We start from the raw sequence: 26,388 nt of genomic DNA, 5'->3' as shown, positions 1-26,388 counted from the left end.
GGATTAATGTGGCTCAGTGAAGCACTGCTGTCAAAGCACAAAGGGTCCACGACTAGGATGGGGGTGGGGAACCAATATCAAGGCGCCAAAGAGCTCGCACGCGTTGGGGCCCTGAATGTGCGCGTGAATGTGCGCCGCGTTGCCTGGAGGGTGAGTCGTTTCTTTTTGCTTTGGTTTGTATTCTTCATTTTAACAATGATGGGGGTGGCGGGGCTGAAGGGAAGGGGAGGGGCGGTGACGCCGTCCGGTTTTCCCGAAAGCCTGGGTCCTCAGCTGGTCCGCTGTGGGGCTGGTTCACACTGAGGCAGTGGGATTTGAAGACCAGGGCTTGAGCGGAAACCTCCGGAAGAGCTCGTGACAGGGAACAGTGCTTTTGAGGTGCAGAGGGAGCAGAGAGACTCCCGTCTCGCAGGACGGTTCAAAGTGAGATTGGACTGAACTTTTGGTGTCAGCGGTGGGAGTTGCGGCTCTTCGTGGAGTGGGGGCAAGAAGAGGTGGAGCTGCAGTTGACCCGGGGCGCAGGACTGTTAAGAGAGGGTGGGGCGTACGGCTGGAATCCAGACTGGCCCCAGAAAGGCGGGGCTTCTAGCGACGGTAGGAGGGGCTTCCTCAGAAGGGCGGAGCTTGGGGATTCCGGCCACCGGGAGATGGGGCTTACAATGACAGGGGCGTGTCAGCGGAAGGCAGCAGGCCCACCTCTCCTGGTCTGGCCGTGGTCGCAAGAAGGCGGAGGGCCCCGAAGGCAGGGCAGCCTTCTGGCTGGAGGGGGCACCAGCTTCTGACGACAGCGGGCGGAGCTAGCGCCGACAGGGGGCGTGGCCGCTGTGAGAGCGGAGAAGGCGGGGCTTCTGACGGAGGGCGGGGCCTATGTTGACAGGGGGGCGGGGCAGCTCCCTACCTCCAGCGGCACGTCTATGTTGGATAGTGGCCGGGGTCGGATCCCACGGGAGCTGCACGGTCCCAGCGGGGGCAGGCCGGAGCAGCGCGGGGTTGGGGGGCGCGGAGGGCCCCGCCTCTGCCGACTCACTCCCCTCCCCTCCGCCCAGGTCGGCTGCTGGGGCGCGAGTCTCTCCTGGCACCCCTACCCCGGGTCCCCACGCTCGGCTTGCCCGTCGAGCTCCGAGGCCCGTGTGCGGGCCCGCGGAGTGGTTCCGGGTTTAGGGTTCACAGGTCAGAGTTAACTCCCTGAAAAGTGCAGCCGGTTTGAAATGCAAGATGGCGGCGGCGGGGCGCTGAGAGGCGCGGCGGCCCCTGCAGGTAGCTGCGCGAGCCGGCTCCGCGACGAGCCGGCCCTGATGCCCGGGTCTGCGAGTGGGAAGGGAGCGCGGAGCCTGCGGCCCGTGGGCAAAGAGAAGAGGCGCGGGGACCGGCCGGAGGAGGGCAGTCCCGGGGCAGAACCCCGGGGTAGAGCCCGCCCGCGGCAGCGGGTAGCGGGGCGGCCCGGGCGCGGGGCGTCCGAGGGGGAGGGACCGGGCCTGCCCCGGGCGGGGAGTTGCGGCGAAGGGACAGACCCACAGCTCCTTCGCGCTTCGGTTCCTGCAGCGTGGAAGGAGCTTGGGGGCTGGGGCGCTGGGAAGGAAAAATCTCAGCTCCTTCCTTAAGAGCGGTTTGAGCAACTTGGGGTTGTTGAGGAGAGTGAGGACGCGGGCAGTTTTGCGGAAACCGGGGTGGGGGTTTCAGGAGCGCTGCCCTCGGGGGCGTGTGGCCACCTCGTGGGGACGCAGCCTCCCTGAAAGTAAGGAGATTCTCTTGCTGGATCTGAGCGCACTGGCTTTGGGGTGGGAGCCCTAGGAGACCCTTGGGAGGAAGGCTGTGCACCCATTTCGGAGCCAGGCCGCGCCCCCACTTCGGAGAGGACTCCGAGCTGAGTCCTTAAAAACTATATCACCGTTTTGAGGAAACCCTGGGATTTAGGAGAGAAGTTAATTAAAGAGGATGGAATGCCCTCTATCCCTATCATCCCTATCCCTATCCCAGAGGAGTCTTTCAAGCTTTGGGGCCTAAAGGAAACGACCTGGTGATTCCTAGAGGGGGCTCCAAGGGCTGGGAAGGGGAAATGAGAGGAACTGGGTCTAATGGTAGGAAAGTAGAGCCTGGCAGATGGCTTTTCCCCATGTCTTTACACCAAAGTTCCAAGTGAAAGGGGATTTGAAAGTCTTTGTTTCAATGTTCCCCCCTCTTCTTCCCTTCATTGGGTCGCGGTAAGGAAAGAGCAACAAGCCCAGAGAAGGAAAAGATTCCGTTTGGTGTGTTTGGCTTAGTTAGTGAGTGATCGAGCCTCTGGGATGGCATCAGCGAGACCCAGGGCGGGGGGATTAGGAAAGGAGAACGGGAATGGTAGAACAGGAATGCAGGGAAGAGGTTGGGTAGAGCAGGACTTCCACAGCACGTTTCTGTCATCAGCCCAGCTTTCTAAAAAAAAGAAGAAAGAAAGAAAGATGAGAAGAGCTTAACGTTAAGAGAAAAATGTGAAAAAGGCTAACTGATAGGGAACTTGTGATTAAGTTGGGATTCCATGTAACTTGAAAAATTCTCTTGGAGGGCAATAGGATGGGGGGGGGGAAATTCACAAGATGGAAATATACAGTAGTTCACAGGATGAAGCAGCTTCTCAGGAATAGTGACTGTTTTGGACTGGTGTGTGTGTGTGTGTGTGTGTGTGTGTGTGTGTGTGTGTGTGTGTGTGTGTGTGTGTAAGGTGCTGGTCATTATTTGTCTTTGTCTAAAAGCTTTCAGTTTTGTTATATGGTGCTACATGAATTATCTTTGTGAAAAATTGTCCTCAAAAAGTCATTTGTTTTAAAGCTGGTAGTGAAAATTTAAAAGTTGGTTTTAACGGGGATATTGGCACTAGTATATTCATAGATTATTTTAATTTCTAAAGTAGCAATTCTGACTCCTGATCTTAAGCAAAAGAAATTCGAGTGCTGCCAATGACAATAAAGCAGTAACTAGACGTAAAAGAAAGGCTTTCATGGTATTTTTTCCTTAGTTTTTCTCTCTTTCCTCTAAGCATTTTCAGGCTATGCAGACTAATTTTAGGCAAATAAAATGTCTAACCTTGGATCCTTTCAATATAAAAATGATTGCATCAATGATTATTTTTGTCGAAGCACCTCTTCACATGCTTTATTTAACAGTCATAATTAAAATGAGAAGAAAAAAAAAGCAAGACCTGGGTAACTGATGATAGAGTTATGATTCATACAGATTCCTTGAGCCATTCTCGTATTTTCAAAAGAGCGTTAATGTCTTTAATGGAAATATTTTAAAGATACAGTTCAAGTATAAACTAGCTCAGAGCTTCGCATTTGGAACATTAGTATATATGTGTGTAGTTCTTTGGTTTCCCCTAAGTGCATGTAACTCGAGTTTTATATTCAATTCTGAGAAGATTAGGCTGGGTGAACCAGAGAGGCATTGATGCCAGATGGTTTGAAAATATGGTAAGGCTGAAAACATAAATGTGCCTGTTGGTAGATGCTCATTAGTAGATTTATTCCCCTTATAGCTGAGCTTATTATTTCACTGAATTCGGAGGGTAGGTCATGAATGAGGTAGCAATGATTTCACCTTTAATGATACTTGTAAATTCTTTTTTTCAATAAATGTGAACAATATTTTACAGTTATTAATGAAATCAATAGCATATGTGTGGTGGTAAATCTTGCAGATTTTCTCCTTTTTATATTTCACATTAAATTGAAAAGGTGATGGTATGATATATTACATATTTTCTTTCTTAGGTTGAGCACGAAATGTGATATTTGGACTTAGCTTGCCATAAATTATGGCTTAATACTTAAAGTGCTTTTAAAATAATGAAATTGATCACATATGTAGTTGAGGAAGTAACCTTTTTATTTATGTTGGGAGCATTATGGATTTGGGCTCAAAAGGCCATTATTTTAATTTTAACAGTGTTGAAAGTTAAATACATAAGCTAGTTTTTAATCTAGTATAGTCAATGCAGTCATTCAGAGAGCTGTCTAGAATTAACTATTGTACTGCTCATGGTAATAACCCATAGTGCATACTTTAAGACATCTGTTTATTCATTTATATTATGGTAAGCATGTTTAATCTGAAGTCTAAATTTTGTAACACAAAATCCTTTTAAATAATACTATGTATAACATCAAAGTAATTCATATTTATTTTAGAAAACTGATACTACCCTTTGAATAACAGCCAATGTTTCTGTAAGATCACTGAAATATTTTATCATATTTTTGTTGCTCTGATATATCTGTAGTTGTGAGTAACCATATTTGCATGATGAAGTTGGTGATTTAGATTACTAGTCAGGTTATTAATTTCAGTTAGCATTTTGGAGATATGCATTTTATACAATTTATTTTAAAAGTAAATATTAATATGTAATTTTTTACCAGTTTTTGGTCTTTTTAAAAATTTTTGTTAGTTGTCAATGGATTTTTATTTTATTTATTTATTTATATGCTGTCCTGAAAATTGAACCCAGTGCCTCACAAATGCTAGGCAAGTGCTTTTCCACTGACCCCAGCCCCCAGTTTTTGGTCTTGAAAGATACTTAACCTTGGCATCTCCTATGATCATTATTTCATAATGAATTTAAAAGGCACAAAGATATGCGTGCATGCGCACACACGTAAAGCTATACAATAGATGTATATATATATATCTTTAGCCTACACAAATACAATGATAAACTTTGGAAAAGTATACATAAGCAATTTCAGAATGAAATTTATTTAAGGGAGTCAATTGAATAAATCTTTTTTTTTTTTTTTTTTTTTTTGGCAGTACTAAAGATTGAACCTAGGGGTGCTCTACCACTGAAATTAACATCTTCAGTTCTTTTTATTTTTTGAGACAAGGTCTCACTAAGTTGCTGAGGCTGACCTTAAACTTGTAATCCTCCTACCTCAAATTGCTGGGATTATAGGCATATGCCACCACGCCTGACTGAATAAGTCATTTTTAAAGCAGGATTTTCATGAAGTTTTTAGATTTTTAAAAAATATTTTATCTAACAAAATTAAAATATTGTCTGTAGCCATGTCATATGCATTTATCATTTTAAATATAACTGTCACTTTGATAATTTCAATTTTCTCCTTCCTAAAGGTCTTTCCCATTTTTGGTTGTTGTGAGAAATGAAAAGAAATTGGGGATTTGATGTTTCTGAGCACTTCATTCAGAATTATATTTTTCTTCTGTTCCAATCTCTTCCCTTTTATAGCTCAATATTGTCAAATAGAAGTTTGTTATACCTTCACTGGGCAGGGGCTATATTTGGGAGTATGAGGGTTGATGAGAAAACAACAATTTCTCTTCATTACTATAAGATTATTTATCAGATATTTGTTTTGAGAAATACCTCTTAAAATGTTTCAGAATTATTCATTTTGAAGCTAAGGTCAAATAAAGTGTGTGTGTGTGTGTGTGAGAGAGAGAGAGAGAGAAAGAGGAAGAGAGAGAGAGAGATTTTAAATTATCATTGATTTTTTGTGTGTGTGTGTGGTTGTAGATGGACAGCCTTTATTTTATTTGTTTATTTTTATGTGGTGCAGAGGATCAAACACATATGCCAGGCACGCGCTCTGCCACTGAGCTACAGCCCCAGCCCCCAAATTATCATTGATTAACGTTACCTGTTAAAGCCAACTTGTTCCAGCATTTTTTAATATGTTCAAAGGTATGAAGTTGAAAATAAAATGTATTGGTTGATATTTACCCAGATTTTTAAAATATTTTACAGTTTGTCAACATCTGGCAAATTTTAAACAAAGACTTCCTTTGTTATATAACTTGAAGTTAAAACCTTAAATAAAATCAGAAAATTTAACACTTTGTTTTTTTTTTTCTTACTAAGTACCAGGAAATATTCTAAAAACTTTATGTGTGTTATTTCTTTCAATCCTCATAACACAGCTCTGTTAACTAAGTACTATTATTTGCCCCATTTTATAAATGAGAGGACTGGGCACAGATAGGTTAAGTCACTTTTCTAAAGCTACACAGCTAGTAAGTGACAGAGCTGGTATTTCAACCCAGTCTGTTCCAGAGCCCAGACACTTGGTTTTTTCTTTGTAATCTATTATATAACGTATATGGTTGATATGAGCCCTTAATTTTTAAAAATCTACTCATGCTATATTTAAAAAAATTTTTGAATTAGAAATGTTCTAAAGTAATAGTATTTAATTCAGAAGTATCAAAGAACTCATTCGTTCTCTGGTTGCTTTGCACCTTTACACGTCTTGGAAGCTCTTAAGAGACTCTGGGTCCACAAAACATCTTGCATTTACTGTATGATTTAAGAATGGATTGAAATAGGTTACTAATTTCCTACAATATTAATAATTCATTTCAGAAAATAACCTCTCCTCTTTGGCAGCTGTTTCCCATCTTCTTTTCTAGTCCACATCCTGTATAGATGGATGGCTAAGGAGCGACTGAGTAAGGAGAAACCAGGAAATGAAATTGTAGAATCCCAGGCTAGGAGATAACAAGATGCTCCACTGGGCCTAGCAGGAAAATGCTCTTGCTTTTTATGAAAAGCTTAAACTTTAATTCAAAAGTATTTTACTAGACAGTGTTTTGCCATATTTACATTATTTCTTGACTCAGTAGGACTCTTCATAAATTTGTACATAATGTTAGCAGGAATCAAAAGATAAGCTACTTTAGGAAAAGTGATTTACAGAGTATCTGTACTTCAAGAACAGTAAAAATGCTTTGACCCTCGAAAGCACTATTGATTATTATTCTTGTAGGGGAAGCAATTATAGTTTTTATTAAATTGTCCTGATTGGTTTAACTACTCTAGGTACTATACAAAACATTTTTTGGATATTAATCAGAATTTTCAGAGAAAGATTTCCAGGGTTTTTTTTAAAAACATTTTTAGTTGTAGATGGACACAATACCTTTATTGTATTTATTCTTTTTTTTTTTTTTTTTTTTTTTTGTGATGCTGAGAATCAAACCTAGTGCCTCACACATGCCAGGCAAGCGCTCTACCACTGAGCCACAACCCCAGCCCTCCAGTTCTTTGGATTATACAGTACCAGTGTTTCACAGCACAGTGATTATAATGCCATTTGGTGGTAGCTTTCTAGTAAAAACTAAATGATTGAACACTAGCCATTTCATTAGACTTATGTTAGGGTAAAGTAGCACTAATATATTCAAGTCATTGTTGGCTTGTGTTGCCAGATTAATATTCTTCTCATCCCAGTTAATACATATTTAGGATACAGATTTCCTAACTTAGGTATATGTGCAAATACAAACGTCCACCTACTCCCAATTCTTCCTTTTGCTAAGTTGTCTTTCATAACCTTTATGTACTAATCTTAAAGAATTCCCAATTTCAGCATCTCAATTTTAGCATTAAAGATTGCATCTATTACATTTTGAAATGTTATGGAACTAGTCTGTTACTTGGCAGTTCTGTATAAGTAAAACTTTTTAATGTGTAGTTTCCTATCAGTTTTTGGGTTGGCATTTAGATGGTTCTTAAATTTTTTAGGTTTTTTTTCCTTCACAAAATTGCATTTATTTTTAGATGGTCACAGTGGTGCACACCTGTAATCACAGTAACTTGGGAGACTGAGGCCAGAGGATTGCAAGTTTGAGGGCAGCCTCTGTAACTTAGTGAGACCTTCTCTCAAATAAAAAATAAAAAGAGCTGGGGATGTAACTCAGTGGTAAAGCATTTCTGTGTTCAATCCCCAGTACCACATTCAAAACTTGCATTTATTTTTAAAAAGTCATAGCATAAACTGTAGAGTTTCCTAAGAGTAGGATCATGTTTAGAATAATAAGATGTTAATTTTATTTTATAGGAGAAGACTGATAACTACTTTGGACCTATTGGTAATGATGGCCTGAGCTACACACCTAATTTGAAGGGTTACCCTTCCCTTTCAAAGAACAGGATGCTGAGGAAGCTATGGCAAGTATGTGTTTAATTGTTTGGTGATGGTAAAACTCAGATGGCAACTAACTTACTTTACATTCCATGGTACATATTTGACTGACATTTAAAAGCTTTTCTTAAAAAACTTATACGTAATACTTTTTTAAAATACGTGCTTTTATACCTTGACTGCTTTAATTTCAAAGGAAACAGTATCACACTTCTTAATAAATCTTACATGCATATTTATAATTGATTTTTCAATTAATATTTGCCAAAATCGGCAGTGCATCAGACATTGTTCCAGGTACTGTGATAACAAAAATAAATAAGACAAATGAACACCATGGGGGCAATACCTTTAGTTTGGGGAAATTGATCTAGAGATTTTACTGTTTTCTTCCTTCTATCCAAAAAAGGTTTGGGGTTTTTTGTTTGTTTGTTTGTTTTTTGTACTGGGGATCTAACACAGGGGTGTTTGCCACTGAGCTGCATCCCTAGTCCTTTTTATTTTTTTATTTTGAAACAGTCTTACTAAGTTGCTGAGGGTCTCATTAAGTTTCTGAAGCTGGCCTCAAATTTGAGATCCTCCTGTCTAAGTCTCCCAAGTCCTGCTGTGCCCAGCTACAAGAACAATTTCTAAAAATATATTTTAAATGTAAAGGCTATTAGAAATAGTTCATTATAGCTATGAAATTTATACTAACATTTTATTAATCATATCAATATTTTAATATTGGACTATAATATATGACTATAAGTATAGTCAAATACATATCATATATTTTATCTATTAAATTCATATGCTATTTAAGTTATATACTGTTTGAAATATTTATATTTTAGTACAGTTGTTATTTTAAATGATTCCAGAAAGTATTAGGAAAGATTCAATAACCACTAATGTGATGATCACTTACATTTTTAAAAAAATTAATAAAGTTCATACAAGTTGATATTGCCAATCCTAATCATGACTTTCTTTCAAAGTGTTTTTAAAAGTTGAATAAATATATCCTCAGTGAAGTAGGTAGTAGTTTCCTTGTTTTATAAATAGGGACTACAGTGGATGAGAACGGTTTTTCAGTCTCTCAAAGATAATCTCTCTTGGAACTGAGAATAGCATTCTTGTGTTGGACTGGCTGTGAAAGATGAAATACACCTCCTTCAGAAAAGTAGGGAAATTTCTTCTCAGAAAAAAATTACTTTTGAGTTATTCTCACAAACTATTAACAATCTAGAAGATGTCATAGCAGTGCTAGTTTATATACCATTCTCAGTGTATTATGTGCCTGCGTACATTACAGCAGAGCTAAGAAAATTATGATGTTAGTGTCCTAGAACCTCTCAAAAAATATTTTGCTCCTCAGATATGGGATCAGAGCTTGCCTGGAGAACTCTTTCAATTTTGGATTCTTCTTTTCATCTTTAGTATCATTTCTTAGGTAGACAAAAATAGATAGAAAAGAATTTCTTAACCCTTCAGCATTAATTAGCATTAACAAAGGGATCCTCTGAAAGTAGATTATCTTTGACCACAGTTTCTTAGAAGGTTGCACTTTTATTACATACATTCCTGACTCTATATTAACTTTGTTTTTTTAAAAAAATTAATGTTTTTTATTCTTCCATATTCACTTTAATACTTGATTCTTTATTGTCTTGTTCATTTTTTATCAATTTTCTCAAGACTTATTTCTTAGGTGATGATTATAGATACCAGTGATCTTTAAAAACATTGGTATGGGTACAATATGTTGCAAATTCCTAATTTAATATTTAAAAGAACTTGAATATTGTTTTTAAATATGTCAAGTTTTAAATGTGAAATGCCTTGTGTGTGGAAAGTCCACCTTATCTTTCTCTCTGTCTCTAAACACAGGGGTTACCCTTTATTTTATTTTGACCACATTATTCTTTGTTTCAGGCATTCTGTGATTTCGGTAGATTGCTAACTTTTAGTTTGAATACAAACATGTGATAATAAGTATTTTCAGCTGGCCAAACAGAACTCTGACTCAGAGAAAGAAGTGAAACTAAATGGAATACAAAGCCTAAGAATTCTCAGGGAATATATATGAATGCAGATTCCTAAGAATTCTCAATCTGTGTATTTTTACTCTGTAAGAACTGTTTTTGTTTAGTTGATGCTAGGTCAAAACTAACACAAACCTTAAAAACTATAGTACCTTCTAAAATTTTCTTATTTGACCCAGAATTGGTGTAGAAAACAAAGTTTGTTTTCACTCACATAAAATCTTACTAAAATAACATGCTTTTGTGACTAACTAGGCCAACATGCTGTTATCCATGAATCATTTAATTTAAAGCACAAGACAGCCAATAAAGAAAGAAAAGCTAACAAATTCAGAGCAGTTATGGCTACTTAATTATACATTTTTTAGTATTAAGTAGAATTTAAAACATCTACTAGCTTTTTTTGGTAATGTATTACTTTGAGATCTTACTTTTTAATCTTTTAAAAAAGGTAATAGAACACCACTAAAGTATACTTTTCTCATGGGACAGAGAAGTAATGATTCAATATACAAATTTGTATATGCTGTCTTTATAAGAACTATGTCCTTTTCTTCTGATTTCACTGTAGGAATAATTCTTTGAATGTTTTTAATCTCCCTTGTTTTAGTCCATAAATTTAGATATATACTGTTCATACATAAAACTGATTTATTACAAGCAAGTTTTAGATGTTAGCAAATGTTTTTTGAATGTCATTGGAATTTGTAGAATGCTGACTATTTTAGTGAACAAAATGCTTTAGATCAGAGGATATTTTACTATTCTAATGACAGGTAATTTTTATCAGGAAGGATTTTAACATTGAAAATAATCTGTAAAGTAAGCACGGTTGTTTTTAATTCCTTCATAAATAAGTGTTTAATGAAATAAAATGCATATTGTAATACACAGGATGTATATATATTGTTTTCATTTTTTTTCTGGCAGATATTGTTGTGGCTCTAATATGTACTTTGTTGGGCCTTAGGGATATAATGGAAAGCCAAGCAGACATTCTTCTGACCATAAAATAACTTGTATGAGAATTGGCAGAATTTTGATACTATGATGAACATGATGACTATGATTAAGTCCTTTTCTGTAGAAAAACTTTGTTGTAATTATTTTGATGAGATCAGAATCACGAGTTGATTAAGGAGCATCCTCCCCTCAGGCGAAGAGCCAGGATGCAGATGGATGCCTAGAAATTGGCTTAGCCAGGTTCACAACCTAGAGGATCTGGGTGATTTTGAGGGTTCTTAGAATCAGCCTGACTCCTTGCGTGTGAAACAGCTCCTCCAAAAAATATCTGGAATATACTGAATACTATGCATACTGAGCAATTCCTGCCCCTGGTGGAAAAATCTTCATGCAACACATGGTTTTTGCCTTAAAAATAGAAAGGAAACTTTGTTTCCAGCAAATGACCATAGGAATGTGTTAGTCCATTTGCAATTTTAAGGCCTTGTATTTTTGTTATATTTTATAACAAAGTAGTGTTATAATATTAAAGAAATTGTGTAAATGTCACACACAAAAGTTCTAACCATAAATTCATGTAAAAATTTTACTTTCTATAAAATTTCACTCATCTAGTCTTTGTCCACATACATATTTCTTCCCAGTTATTATAAGTAACACAAAAATTTTGAAAAAGTTTAATTTGAAAAAGTTTACTTAAATATTTTTCCACCTTTTGGTTATCATTTTAAATAGTAACAAAATCAGTAGGATAACAATTGGTTTAATTAAAAATTTTTAATGTATTTCTCCATGGAAAGGTTAACAAAACAGTTTTCAGAAGTAATTGTATTTACAGTGCTGGATGCATTTATATGATACTTTTTGTTGTGTTTTAATTGCAAAGTCACCTAACTACTCAGTTGTGCAACTGACCTCTAACCCCTTTTTTACAGGTAAATAGTGCAAGGTCCCCCAAATTGATTTTGAGCCCTGTTTTTAGTTGACCTTCAAATAATGAGATGCCTGTCAGCTAATGGTGATCTCAGTGTGGCAGTTTTCCTGTCCTGGCCCCATTGCACTTCAATGAAAAAGAGATTAATTGGAAGAACATCATACAAATTCTTATTGTGTATTTTTTCCTGCTTTTTCATTCAATTTGTGTGACTTGTCAGCTGATTAAATTGCTTTTTTTAGAAAAAGAAAGTGACAAAGTGTATAATATTTAATAGTTCGTATTTTTATTCTGCCAAAATAAGTTTTCAAAGATAGAAGATAACATTAATTAGACATATACTGTGCATCAGAATGGGTGAAGGAAGCATTCTTACTTGTGTAGCCTCTGGGCAAGATATCACCCTTCCTATTTCCCTTAAGGAAGCCTTCTCTTCTGGTTTTCTAGAAGCCTCCTGTGATGTGCTGCTTCTCTCTCTGGTTGCATTGATCATAGTTATTCTAAGTAATTGTCTTCTACCTATCTTCCTGGCTCCCCTGCTAGTACCTGACAGCAATTTGTCTTGATCACCACTGCCTCCCTAGTGCCTGGCACATGGTTGACATTCAACAAGTTATTGTTTAATGAATTTGTTGAAGAATTTTGGTTTCATAGCTGAGGAATCTCAGGTTCAAACTGAGTGACTTTTCCAGATACCTTTCAGAAGGAACTCTAGCACCTGTGGTTTTACCCTATACCACAATGCCTCTGTGAATTAATTACTTTGGACCTGGGTTTCTTCTTCCACAAAATAGGCTAATTTACTAAGGTCCTTGTTTCCTCAAAAACTATGACTTTATAATAAGAACCCTGAATATTCCTTTTTCTCTCTTTGGTCTATTTTTAAACTGTGTGTATTATGCAGAATTGAGCCGTTGGGCCAAATCTTGCAACTCTTTTGGGAATATCATATTTCCTTTAGGAGTGTACTAACTAATACTCTGATTCTGGTTTTGTTAGCAAAGTCATGGAGAACCTGAAGGTAGGTCATGGTGAGAAAAAGTTTAGAAGAGGAAAGAAGAGTATTTTTTTTGGTCTATGTGGTTGGATACAGAAGTAACCAGATGTTGAGACAATCTGAAATACCTGAGATAACCAGGATTTTAGTCTTATCCATTACTGGGAAGTTTGTTTTTTTTTTAAAAAGAAAACCTCTCTTAAGTAACTTTGTTTAAAACTTGACTGAATTGCCAAGACCAGTATTTTCAGAAGAAAAAAAAAAAAAGCACAATTCTGGATATATATTGCTAAATCATAATATAGTATATGAGTATTTTATGCTTTTCATGACTTTAGCAAAAAATTAAACTTTAAAAATTTATGTCTGCTTAAATTTTTATCAACTGAGCAATCTGAATTAGTGAACTAGCAGGAAGAGAAATAAAAGTAATAATTTGGTAGCATATTACTATTTACATGCTAGATAAAACATAAGATAAAACCCTGAGAGCTGGAAAAACAAAAGAATAAAGTAATCTGGGTTGTTGCAATTTTCCTGTGTCTTTTATTTCTGCTGGTTACTTTATTCTACCCTGAGGCCCTGGCCTGCCTCCTCCAATGAAGGGCACATTCAGTTCACTCTATATTTGTTTTAAAATTCCATTAAAAATTTTAACAGTAGCAGGATTTTGGATGGAATTTATGTAGTGTCTTGAAAGTATGTAAGTTTTTAAGGCATGCTTTTAAACACATCATGGAACCCGTCAGAGATGTAAGTGAAGATTGTGGGATCCATAGGACTCAGGGAGTAGTTTAGCTTCTACCTTCTCCAACCAGATACCTACTCTTTTGTTTTGGAGTTCTTTGTGGCTGGTGCGTCTCATAGCATTTTATTTGAATGTCTCCCTTGCTTAAAACAAAGTTATGAAACTATCACCTACAGGTAGTTTCAGAAGAAAGCCCTTTATCTTCTTTTTTGTGTGGTGGGGAGGTGCTAGGGATTGAATCCAGATCACTAAGCTACATCCTCAGTCCTTTTTTATTATTTATTTTAAGACAGGGTATCACTAAGGTGCTTAAGTCCTCATTAAGTCACTGAGGCTGGTCTCAAACTTGCAATCCTCCTGCCTCAGCCTCCAGAGCTACTGAGGTTATAGGTGTTTGCCACCGGCAGGTGCTCAGCAGCCCTCTATCTTGCTGTTAGCATACCCCAAATAAATATGCTGTGTCTCTGATTCCAGGAGAATGAGTCAAGATAGCTAACTCTCCTGCCTTTCAGCAGTTTTTCTTTGCTGTCCACATTGTGAATGCTGCTCATTTATTCTTCTTCTATTTAGAACTATTTGGGGAATTCCCTTTCTTTCTTTCTTTTTTTCTCTCTTTCTCTCCCTCCCTCTCTCTCTCTTTCTTTCTTTTTCTTTCTTTCCTTTCTTCCTTCCTTCCTTCCTTTCTCTCTCTCTCTCTCTCTCTCTCTCTCTCTCTCTCTCTCTCTCTCTCTCTCTTTTTCTCTCTCTCTCTCTTTCTCTCTCTCTCTCTCTTTTGTGTTGGGGATTGAACTCAGGGGCACTAGACCTAGACCACTGACCCCAGTCCTATTTTGTATTTTATTGAGAGACAGTGTCTAATTAAATTGCTTAGCACCTCCCCGTTGCTGAGGCTGGCTTTGAACTCATGATTTTCTTGCCTCAGCCTTTGGGGCTGCTCGGCTTATAGGGATGTGCCACAGCAACTGGCGAAATTCCCTATTTCTAATATCAAATAATGATCAAACAGATGTATTGATACTTTAAAAAATACTGATGGCCTCAGAAGATGACATTAGCTTAGTTTATAACATTTAGTTATAAATAGTTTTACATTTCTTTATAATCTTTTAGAAATCAAAGGAATTTTGTAGGAAAAAAATAAGACACCTTTAATCCCTTTAAGGGATTTGGACTTTAAATACCATTAGTATTACTAAGCTGAGCACTCTTTGTTTTGTAATTTGGGAAATCAGGGAATAAGGGACATTTAGTCCAACTCTCCATCTGCTGCTTGAATTCATCGAATGGATACGTAGTCTGTGCTTGAGTAATTCTAGTGTGGGGGAGCTCACCACCTTCAAATCCAGGCATTTTCTCTTTGTATAGCCATTTCCTAAAAATGTGTATCCTGGGCTGGGGTCAGTAGTAGAATGCTTGCTTAGCATGTGCAAGGAACTGGGTTCGATCCTCAGCACTGCATATGAATAAATTAAAAAATAAAGGTTCATCAACAACTAAAAAACTTTTTTTAAAGATGTATTTCTCTTTACTGAGTCTGTATAGCTTCTCATAGGGGCCTAGGTTTTGCTTTATAATCTTTTAAGCAAACTTGTGGTGTTTTTTTTTTTGTTTGTTTGTTTTGTTTTTTAACTATTGGGATTGAACCCAGTTGCACTAAACACTGACTGCATCCCCATTTTTTGTTTTGAGAATGGGTTTCACTAAGTTGCTGAGACACTTGTGATCCCACTGCCTCAGACTCCCCAGTTGCTGGAATTACAGGCGTGTGATATCACGTTCAGCTAGCAAACTCTTTTCTCTTTACTTTGTGATAGGGATGGTGCTAGTAAATGAAGAGTCTAAATTGCAGTGGCGACTACAGGAGACCTCTTACTCATTTTATACATTATCATTTAGTTTAGATTCAGAGACATGTAAATTTTAATTTAGCATCTAATTTTTATTTGAAATATTTTGATTGCAAAATTTATTAAAATGAATCTGTATGAGTATAATTAATATTTCCTTGATGATTCGAGCTCAGTATTGTGAATGTTAGCCCCTGTTCTCTATGCTGATACCCTCAGGCCCTGTTGAGTTTTTTTTGCAGGATTATTTTCCTATTCATATTAATTCAAATTAATAAACATTTAGTGATTACCTACTTGAGTACAGACTTCTTGTGTACACTGGAGATGCAAATATGAATGAAATGTCAACCAAAATAGCTCAGCTGGGAATGTGTTATACTGAAGATATAAAGGTCCTTTGCTTAAAGGAAAAGCACAGGGAATGAGATAGACCAAATTATGCTGTGTACAGGTACAAATAAATCACACTGAAGCCTACTATTTCCGCAATCCCACAGTGCTGGGGACTCGAACCCGGGCCTCGAGCATGCAAGGCAGGCACTCTACCAGATGGGCTATATGGCCTGCATGAAGCCTACTATTATGTATAATTCACCAGTACAAATATTTTTAAAAAGGACTGCTATTCCAAGCTCTTTTAGCATAGAATATGTTGGCTGCTTCTGAGCACTGAACACAGAATGAAAAAAGAAAAACAAAGCTCCTTTGCTTGTTTGCTCAATCTAGAGTTTTGGAGACTTTGTTTTATTGCAAAAAGGAATGGGATACAATAAGTATAATAAGAAGACCAGAGATACAGATGGGGAGTGGGAACAGAAGTGGTGTAAAATTGCCTCTGCTATGATGTGGTAAGTTGTAGACTAGAAAAATACACAGGGGAGGAAATGGGACCCAGTGAAGAGAAAAGGTAACCTGTGGTACAGACAGAGAGATCATCATATCAAGTACACAAACAAGTGTCCTAACATCAGGAATGGCATAGACAAAGGTCTGACAGTGTCCCTGGAATGCCAGTCATTTCTGGTGTGTGGAAAGCATAAGGAATTGGAAGAAGGAGGAAGATGGCAAGAGATGAGGCAGAAAAACAAAGTTGGGGCCACAGGGAAGGGAATTGTGTGCCTTAAGGGGCACCAACTTTATTCTTCCAGCTTGGAGGAATAATAATAAATAATAAATCCTGATAGCATTTTATAGAATGATTAAGAGTAATTGTTTATGACCTCTCCCTGATCTTTTCCCTGGCCTTCTTAATCTCATTTTCTCTGGATCACCTAAAAAAACCCTGTTCCTCATGATGGGTAGATTCACAGCCTTTGGAACAGGAGTCCCCTGTGTTTCCCCTTTGCTAGCAAAAAAATGAACCTTCTTTTATTTCTTCTCAAAAAAAAAAAAAAAAAAGAGTTGTTTATGAAACTTTGATCATTCATCTTTCATTGTTATCATTTTTTTCCATATGTGAACTTGCTTTTGGGCTAATGAGAAAGACCTGTAGGAAAAAGAGGACATAACTGATTGATGGATGTAATGATCATTTTTTAGTATCTGTGACTGCATTTTATAGTTCTGGGTTCGTTTTTTGCTGCAGTGAGAATTGAACCCAGGGAATTTCGTACACTAGGCAAGCACTCTACCACTGAGCTACACCCTCAGCCATACCTTGTTAAGAGATTGTCATTTTACACTGATAACAGCATGTTTGCCAAAGCAGGTCCATTCTTCCTTCCTTTATAATATCTAGCTGGCTATACGATCCAAATAAAAAAGCTTGGATCTGATAAATACAATATATAACCTTCAGTAAGTTGGCTTGGAGGTATCTATTTTCATCCTTAGAGAACTTTTTTTTCCCTATTCTTATCTTATTCTAGATCTTTCTAATTGAGCTATGCAACAACATAAGTGAAATATAACTAATTTGCTTGAAAGATCATAGTCACTCATTTTAAATTTATTTTAATGTAGGTGATTGGAGTTGTGCTTCAAAAATTTCAGCAGTTCAGCGGTATTTTATCTGCCAACAATAAGCTCTTTACTTGATTGCATCATGAAAAAGCTGCTAATGAGACTTGTTGAGCACAAAAGTGGACTTGCAGAACCAAAAGCCATTGTTTTCAAATGAAGGATCCTAAACAGTTTTAAGCCTCAATGCTTTTTAATCACTGAAATTTTCCCTGTCACATCAGCATGGCAAGCAGGCGAAAATCAACAGTACCTTGCATGGTCCTTGCCAGTGAACAAGATCCAGACCTTGAGTTAATATCAGATTTGGATGAAGGTCCTCCTGTACTTACACCCATAGAAAACACCAGAGCAGAGAGTATCTCAAGTGATGAAGAAGTTCACGAATCTGTGGATTCTGACAATCAGCAAAATAAAAAAGTTGAAGGTGGCTATGAATGTAAATATTGTACTTTTCAAACTCCAGATCTAAATATGTTTACTTTCCATGTGGATTCAGAACATCCCAATGTAGTGCTAAATTCATCCTATGTTTGTGTTGAATGCAACTTTCTTACCAAAAGGTATGATGCACTTTCTGAACATAATCTGAAATATCACCCAGGAGAAGAGAATTTCAAGTTGACTATGGTGAAACGTAATAACCAGACAATCTTTGAGCAAACAATAAATGATCTGACTTTTGATGGTAGTTTTGTTAAAGAGGAGAATGCAGAGCAAGCAGAATCCATAGAAGTTTCTTCTTCAGGAATCTCTATCAGTAAAACTCCTATCATGAAAATGATGAAAAATAAAGTAGAAAACAAACGGATCACAGTCCATCATAACTCAACTGAGGACATTCCCGAAGAGAAAGAGAATGAAATCAAGCCAGACCGTGAAGAAAATGTGGAAAATGCAAATTCTTCAGCTCCAGAATCCAATACAAGTACTTCTGTTGTAAACAGAATGCACCCTAATACTGCCAGCACAGTAGTAACCCCTGCGGCTGTTCTTCCTGGACTAGCACAGGTGATAACCGCAGTATCCGCTCAGCAGAACTCTAACTTGATTCCCAAAGTCTTAATCCCTGTTAGTAGCATTCCCACCTACAATGCTGCGTTGGATAACAATCCCCTTTTACTTAACACCTACAACAAATTCCCTTATCCAACAATGTCAGAAATTACAGTTCTTTCTGCTCAAGCAAAATATACAGAGGAACAGATCAAGATATGGTTTTCAGCCCAACGTCTTAAACATGGTGTTAGTTGGACTCCTGAGGAAGTAGAGGAGGCAAGAAGGAAACAATTCAACGGGACAGTACATACTGTCCCTCAGACCATAACTGTCATTCCTACACACATTTCCACGGGGAGTAATGGTTTACCATCTATTTTACAGACATGCCAAATAGTTGGTCAGCCAGGTCTGGTTCTCACTCAAGTAGCCGGAACAAACACCTTGCCAGTAACAGCACCTATAGCCTTGACTGTGGCAGGGGTTCCAAACCAAACAAACGTACAGAAAAGTCAGGGGCCTGCTGCTCAGCCTGTTGCAGAAACGAAGCCAGCAACAGCAGCAGTTCCCCCTTCTCAAAATGTCAAACATGAAGCTGCACTGGTGAACCCTGATTCATTTGGCATTCGAGCAAAAAAGACTAAAGAGCAACTGGCAGAATTAAAAGTTAGCTACCTTAAGAATCAATTTCCCCATGACTCTGAAATTATCAGACTCATGAAAATAACAGGCCTGACAAAAGGTGAGATTAAAAAATGGTTTAGTGACACAAGGTACAACCAGAGAAATTCAAAGAGTAATCAGTGCTTACATCTCAACAATGATTCCGCTACCACTATCATTATAGACTCCAGTGACGAAACCACAGAATCCCCAACTGTGGTTACTTCACAGCATAAGCCATCCTGGAATCCTTTTCCTGACTTCACTCCCCAGAAGTTTAAAGAGAAAACTGCAGAGCAACTTCGTGTCCTTCAGGCAAGTTTTCTCAACAGCTCCATACTCACAGATGAAGAATTGAATAGGTTAAGAGCGCAAACCAAACTTACCAGAAGGGAAATTGATGCATGGTTTACAGAGAAGAAGAAATCAAAAGCTTTAAAGGAGGAGAAACTAGAAGTAGATGAAAGTAATGCAGGTAGTTCCAAAGAAGAAGCTGGAGAAACTTCTCCTGGAGATGAATCTGCCCCACCTAAATCGGGGAGTACAGGCAAGATTTGTAAAAAGACACCTGAGCAGCTGCACATGCTTAAAAGTGCATTTGTCAGAACACAGTGGCCATCGCCAGAAGAGTATGACAAATTGGCTGAAGAAAGTGGGCTTGCTAGGACAGATATAGTTAGTTGGTTTGGGGACACCCGTTATGCTTGGAAGAATGGAAACTTGAAATGGTACTACTACTATCAAAGTGCCAATTCGAGCAGTATGAATGGTCTGTCCCTTAGGAAAAGAGGGAGAGGGAGACCCAAAGGACGAGGACGAGGAAGACCTCGTGGACGGCCTAGGGGAGGCAAAAGAATTAACAACTGGGACAGGGCACCGTCACTCATAAAATTTAAAACTGGAACTGCAATACTTAAGGATTATTACCTGAAGCACAAGTTTCTTAATGAGCAAGACCTTGATGAACTTGTCAACAGATCACATATGGGCTATGAGCAGGTCAGAGAGTGGTTTGCAGAAAGACAGAGAAGATCTGAGTTAGGTATAGAATTATTCGAAGAAAATGAGGAGGAAGATGAAGTCATTGATGATCAGGAAGAGGATGAAGAAGAAACAGATGATAGTGATACTTGGGAACCCCCACGACACGTGAAGAGGAAGCTTTCTAAATCGGATGACTGAAATGTAAGTTTTTAACCTGATTATATATCCATCAGCTACCTGCATTTCTAACAATCATCTTATTGTATCAGTCATCTTCACTTTTGATAATTTTTTCGAAAACACTTTTTTTTCTCTAAAGACTCGGTACTACTAATAGAGTCAAAATATGGATGATTAACGTGTAATTAGATTATTATGATTATCATGTAGAATTTAATGTTGCTTTACTTACTTATTTTTTTGTACAAAATGTTTTTAAGTTTCTTTCCAAGGAAAGATACCCATTCTGTAAGACCAGGGGAGGTGGGGATTCACACACACACACACACACACACACACACACACACACACACACACACTAAAGATAATGAAAATGCTTTTCTTGCAACCCTCCCTTCACTAAAACCTGATTTCTTTCTTCCTTCCTTCATTTCTCTCTTTTTCTTTTTTTGGCTATTTAAATAATTTAAAATCTAAAACTAAAAAGACAGGGGGAAGTATACCAAAGGGAAGACTCACCATAGGAGTAAGGAATACTCAGTTTTAGGAAACTAAATAAAAATGAATATTTTTTTTACTTGTCATCATATTGCTCTCAAACTTTAGTAGATTTTTAGCTAGAGTTTAAAGTGCTTTCTATATTAAAATCATTCAGTTTTTTTTTTGTTTGTTTTTTTTTTTTGTACTGGGGATTGAACCCAGGGACACTTTACCACTGAGGTACATCTCCAGCCTTTTTTTAATTCTTTATTTTTTTGAGACAGGGTCTCACTTAATTGCTGACACTAGTCTTGAACTTGTGATTCTCAGCCTCCCAACTTGCTGAGATTACAGGCATGTGCCACCACACCCCACTTCCAATATCTTTTTCTATTAAAAGCCAAAGTTCTATTCTAGACTTTACATACATTTTATGTCTGCCTAGGTGGCATCTGTTTTTGAAAACTGTGATATAAATTATTTCTGTTTTAGAGATCAAAAGGCAAATAACATACTTGATATTATATTAAGTCAGTCATTTAAAATATCTTTTTATATTTTTATATAAAACTATTACCAGCACAAGTACTGTGTTTGGTTAAAATATCTTTATAGTCTTAAAAGTGCAAATAAATATGGATTAAATTTGAAAGATTTTGACTTGTTCCTTATCTTCATTCTTTATCAATTAGATTAATTAAAAATTTGCAGTTATTATGAATCAGTTACCTGATTTGGAGTTAGGACTTCAATTCTCACTATTTTTGCAATTCAACAACATGAATTTATTATTTTCTATTCTCTGTTTTAGAGTGTTACAGTACAAAAGTGCACTGTTTTCAGAAAATACTGTAGTTGTCATGAAATGTCTGTCTGTAGTACAATTAGCATCTCCTATCAGGAATCACTGCAGTGTTCTCAAACAGTAAGGGAGGAAATGAGACATAGACATTATTTTATATATGAACATGCTTGTTTCTGTGGCTTTTTACATCCCTAACCCAGCCTTTACTTTTATGCCTTCTTACTTTCTCCCTCTTTCTCTTAATTTTCTTAATTTTCCCATATTTTCTCCCTGGTTTTTGTTTATTTTTGCAATTGTTTATAGAGACCTTAATACGTGCTAGGTATAATTCTTATTGCTTAGCAATCCTTTTTCAAGTTTTATTTTCATTAACATTTTTTAAGGCAGAAAAGCAAAGGAACAGAGAATGTTACAATTTTAAGAAGCCGTACAAATCTCATTCTAGGGTAGAGAGCATAATGTCATCATTTTAAGTCACCAGCTCAAGAATTTTGTTTAGCTTTGCCCTGAAGCGCAGCCCTCCAGTTCCTCCTGTTGGAAAGCTTCAGGTCAGGCTTTGTTCTGACCTAGATGCATAAAATATTTTTAACAGTCATTTTTTTTTTTTATTGCTAAACACAAGAATGCACACTCAGCCAAGATTAAATCAACAAATTTGTTGCTGCTGTGAATTGTTGTTGCAGCCTCTGCAGCAACTTCCTGGGGAGTTGCAATCTTCTAAAAATAATGTGAACTTTTGTGTATGATTTACTTTAACCGTACTTTAAATTTGTATGGATAATTCTTAGGTTATATATTAACACTGGTATTATGGTCAGAAAATTCGCATAAAGCTAGTTTTAAAAAATTGTATTGTAACTTTGATATGTGCACTTTTGTGGTATATATAGAAGAATGCCTTTCTTTTCAAATACACAAAAGTCTACAATTATAAAACATTAATTTGGTTTATTGTTTTAATAAAATAATTTTTCATTTATAAAAGAATTCACTAAAGGCTTCCTGCAAGAAGTTGTTTCTTAGCTGGGTGTGATGGTGCATACCTGTGACCCTAGCTACTCTGGAGACTGAGGCAGGAAGACAGCCAGGTATGAGGCCCGCCTGCGCAACTAACTGAACAAAACCCTGTCTTAAAATAAAAAGGGCTAGAAGGCTGGGTTTGTAGCTCAGTGGTGGAGCATTTGCCTAACGCGTATAAGGCACTGGGTTTGAGCCTCAGCACCACATAAAAATAAATAAATAAAATAAAGGTATTATGTCCATCTACAACTAAAAAAAAAATATTTTAAAAAAAAACGTTGGAGATATAGCTCAGATATAGTAGAATGTTCCTTGGTTCACTCTTTAGCACCATACACACGCACAGTAATACAGTTTTTGCATTTAAATATGGTTCAATTTACAAAAAAAGTTACCCAAACTCTTTCAAAATAGTTTTTGCAAGAAGTGGATTACATATATAACTTTTGCATATGCCAGCTTTGTATATAAACAGAAAAAATACAGGTCTTTATATTTCACAGTTTGTTTATTATAGATACTGACAATTAAACATATACTTCCTACTAATAATTTTTAATAAATGATTAGAGAGAGGTGATAATGTCTATAAGCAAACCTGGCATATAAAGAGTATAGACAAGGTATAGGGTATTGTATGATATGTGTGTGGTAAGTGAGTTCAGTTTACAGAGGATACATTTTCATGGTTAATAGTAATTTTGATCTAAAAGTAGTAAAATTAAAGTATGGTTTTCCTTAAAGTGTCAGTTTTTTTGTTTTTCTTTTATAGCTGCTTCAAATGTTAAAGGAGAAGCAGTTCTTCAACTCAAGATGTCTGGTTTACTGTGAAGGGGCCCAATCTTTGATGACACTGAAAATGTTTTGGGGCTCTCAAAAAACAGGATCCAATATCCAAAAGAAATGGAACTTAATGTTGTGCCAAAGTTAAACTACTGCAGTTGGTGGAAGTTCTGCAATGTAAATAGAACACTAATGCTGACTTGTAAAAATTCAGATTTTAATACAGTACATTTTTATTCTGATATGATGGAGACATTCTGAATCTTGAACTTTCTGAGGGAGTTTAATGACCACTAGAGCGTGTCCTCATATTTAGTCCAGCTTACTACTGCTGTGTCTGGTAAGATGGGCTGTGCTGCCTGTATTCTTTGATATGTGACTAAGCTTAAAGCTTTGAGTGACCAAACATTTTACAGAGTAAAAATTGTTAGCAATGGGAAAACAGAAAAACCAAACCTGATTTATTTTGTGTCTTATTTATCAGGCCCTGTGCCAAGATTAAAAGTTGTACATGGGCTTATACAATTTCAAGTGTAAAACTAGCCTATATACACACGTTGAAACAGTAATATTTTGTGGTATCACTGGCCCTTAATGATCGGATCCTTACTTAAACATACTCAAGAATACCATGATCTCTACTTGTAATATTTCTGTTACTTTTTCCATTAGAAGCCGATTTGCTTTTTATTAAATGGAAGATAATACTGAAGAAGGAAAAGAAACTGGTAAGAAGTTGACTAGGGTGAAACTCTAAAATAAGTGTTGTACCAAAAAATGTGAAAAAGAACATGTAGTAAAATATATGTAGTGTTTTCTTACAATCATGTGGGAATCAGAAATGTTCATACGAATGTCAGATCAGAATTTTCATTATCTTTCAGTGAAATTCTTCTACCTTGTGTAACAATTTCAATGACTTGAGAAAAAATTCTGAACTGATCCTAATGAGTTAAAAGTTAGCTTTTCACTTATGAATTGTGGGAGTGTTAACTGTTAACTCTTGATATACCAGGAGACTGAAAGTTCATACTAATTTATAAACTTTGTAAAGGTCGGTGCTGTTCATTCATGTTGAGGACCCTTTCTTTTGTGACCATAGGACCATTTTTCAAAATGTGCTTTCTTCATAGAAGAAATGTTCAGTTTAATTAGCTTTGGATTTGAAAATGTTTTTCTGAATGATCACATGTAGTGGGCTTGGCCAGTTTATCTAATTTAATGAATAATAATATTAAGCTCTTGGTTAAATGTTTGTCAGCTAATGGGAATGTTATGAAAAAGCCTTGAATATGCATGCTGCTTTCATTTTTATAAACTTTTTATTTTTTAACTATAGCTTTATTAGTAATTCCAAAATGCTGCAATTTAGCTGATTTCTTCGCTCAGACAGCTGGCTTTGTGGGTGGTTTTTTTCATACTACTGTTAACATTTTTTAAAAAGAAGCAATGTAAAGACTGTAACAATTGAATGCACTAAACTGTTTTTCTTTAACATGTTTAGAAACTTCTTAAAGCACTCTGTATTATAATGATTAAATTGCTCCCTTTTTTAAACCATTGCTAATGTGGTCTGAGTTTTGTTTGACAGTAATTTTAATGTTTTCAAAATTTGAAATGTCTAGTATTGGAAATGAAGCCTTTGAATATATTCATATTATGTTTCCCTTGCAATATGTTAACTCTGTATAGTTGTAAATAACTATTAATAAAATTTTCCCATCTCTTTTATAGGCTTGATAAAATTCTGCTCTGATGTTTGCTAGCTTTTAAATATATTTATTTGACAGAGCAAAAGAACTCTTCTCTCCTGGTTGATTGTGTCCTTGAATACAAATAAAAGTTAGCAGTGATTAGTAGTTTTCAGTGATTTTTTTCCATTTCAACAATAGCCAGTTTTTTAAATTATGTATAACATTTGTTGTTATACCAACTTTTAAGTGTACAATTCAATTTCATTGAATTATCTTCACAGTGTTGCACAATGATTACCACTATTTCCAAAATTTTTTCATGAACCTAAACAGAAACTTGTAACTATTAAGCAATAACTCCTAATACCCCCTAGCTCCTGTAACTTCTAAGAAGTAGTCTTAGTATACTATAATAATCTGTCTCCATGGATTTGCCTATTTTTGATATTTCAGATAAATGGAATTGTTCAATATTTGTCCTTTTGGGTCTGACTTATTTCCCTTACCTAAATGTTTCCAAGGTTGTACATCATTGTAGCATATACCAGAATTTTGTTCCTTTCTTTGGCTGAATTATATTCATACACATGCTACACACATACATTTTGGCTCTTCACTTTCTGTTGGTGGACACTGGCATTTCCATCTTTTGGCTATTGTAAATAATGCTGCAGTGAACATTGGCACACAAGTCTCTGAATCCCTGTTTTCATTTATTTTGGATATATATCTAGGAGTGGAACTCTTGAGCCCTATGGTAATTTTGTTTAACTTTTTGAGGAATTACCAAACTCTTTCCCACAGTGCCAAAATGTTTTCCACAGCATCCGTGTATTTTACATTTTACCAAGATTCCAGTTTCTCCGTATCCTTGCCCACACCTTTTATTTTCAATTTAAATAAATGATTACATAATATAGTTAACATAGGGATGGAGAAGAGGGGCAAAAACTTACAGTAACCTTAGTCAGTGTGAAGTGGTGTCTTATTGTGGTTTTGATCTACATTGCTCTAAGGGTATTGTCATGTGGTTACTGACCATTTGTATATTCTTTGTGGAGAAATGTCTGTGAGAGTCCTTTGCTCAGTGTTAGGTTGCCTCTTTGTTGTTGAAATGTAGGAATGCTTTCTATATTACGGATATTATAGCCTTATTGGATACATAATTTGCAAATATAATCCATCACCATTATTCATGGATTCTCTAAATGCAAATTTTCCTACTCACTAAAATTTATTTGTAACCTTAATTTCAGTGCATTGATAGGTACCTTCTTGGTCGTTCCTGCACATATGTAAAGTTGAAAATTTTTGAGTTGCTCAATGCACACAGTCCTAGCTGAGGTCAATACTCAGCCTTCAAATTGTAAAGAAACATCCCTT

General features: G+C 36.8%; 1 protein-coding gene across 5 annotated transcripts; it reads left to right on the top strand.

Moving 5' to 3' along the window:
* Window positions 1–1,090: 1,090 nt before the first annotated feature.
* Window positions 1,091–24,873, top strand: ZHX1 (zinc fingers and homeoboxes 1). 5 transcript variants are annotated; one of them, XM_079103102.1, is made up of 5 exons: window positions 1,099–1,257; window positions 5,513–5,680; window positions 7,836–7,945; window positions 17,401–20,244; window positions 23,301–24,873. In XM_079103102.1, the coding sequence occupies exon 4, from the start codon at window positions 17,623–17,625 to the stop codon at window positions 20,239–20,241; it is 2,619 nt and encodes an 872-aa protein (XP_078959228.1). In that variant the 5' UTR covers window positions 1,099–1,257; window positions 5,513–5,680; window positions 7,836–7,945; window positions 17,401–17,622; the 3' UTR covers window positions 20,242–20,244; window positions 23,301–24,873. The 5 variants fall into 5 exon arrangements, with proteins under 5 accessions (XP_078959229.1, XP_078959228.1, XP_078959226.1 ...); XM_079103100.1 differs by having other exon boundaries at window positions 7,836–7,949; XM_079103101.1 differs by lacking the exon at window positions 5,513–5,680.
* The last annotated feature ends 1,515 nt before the right edge of the window (window positions 24,874–26,388 follow it).

The sequence above is a fragment of the Sciurus vulgaris genome, assembly GCF_902686455.1.
Source record: "Sciurus vulgaris genome assembly, chromosome: 1".
Classification (NCBI taxonomy): domain Eukaryota; kingdom Metazoa; phylum Chordata; class Mammalia; order Rodentia; family Sciuridae; genus Sciurus; species Sciurus vulgaris.
Note: the sequence above shows the minus strand (reverse complement) of the source record. Positions and strands in the feature narration are given on the sequence as shown.

Excerpts from the sequence above, each read along its gene's own strand:
- ZHX1 (XM_079103103.1), top strand. The coding sequence starts at position 17,623 with ATGGCAAGCAGGCGAAAATCAACAGTACCTTGCATGGTCCTTGCCAGT.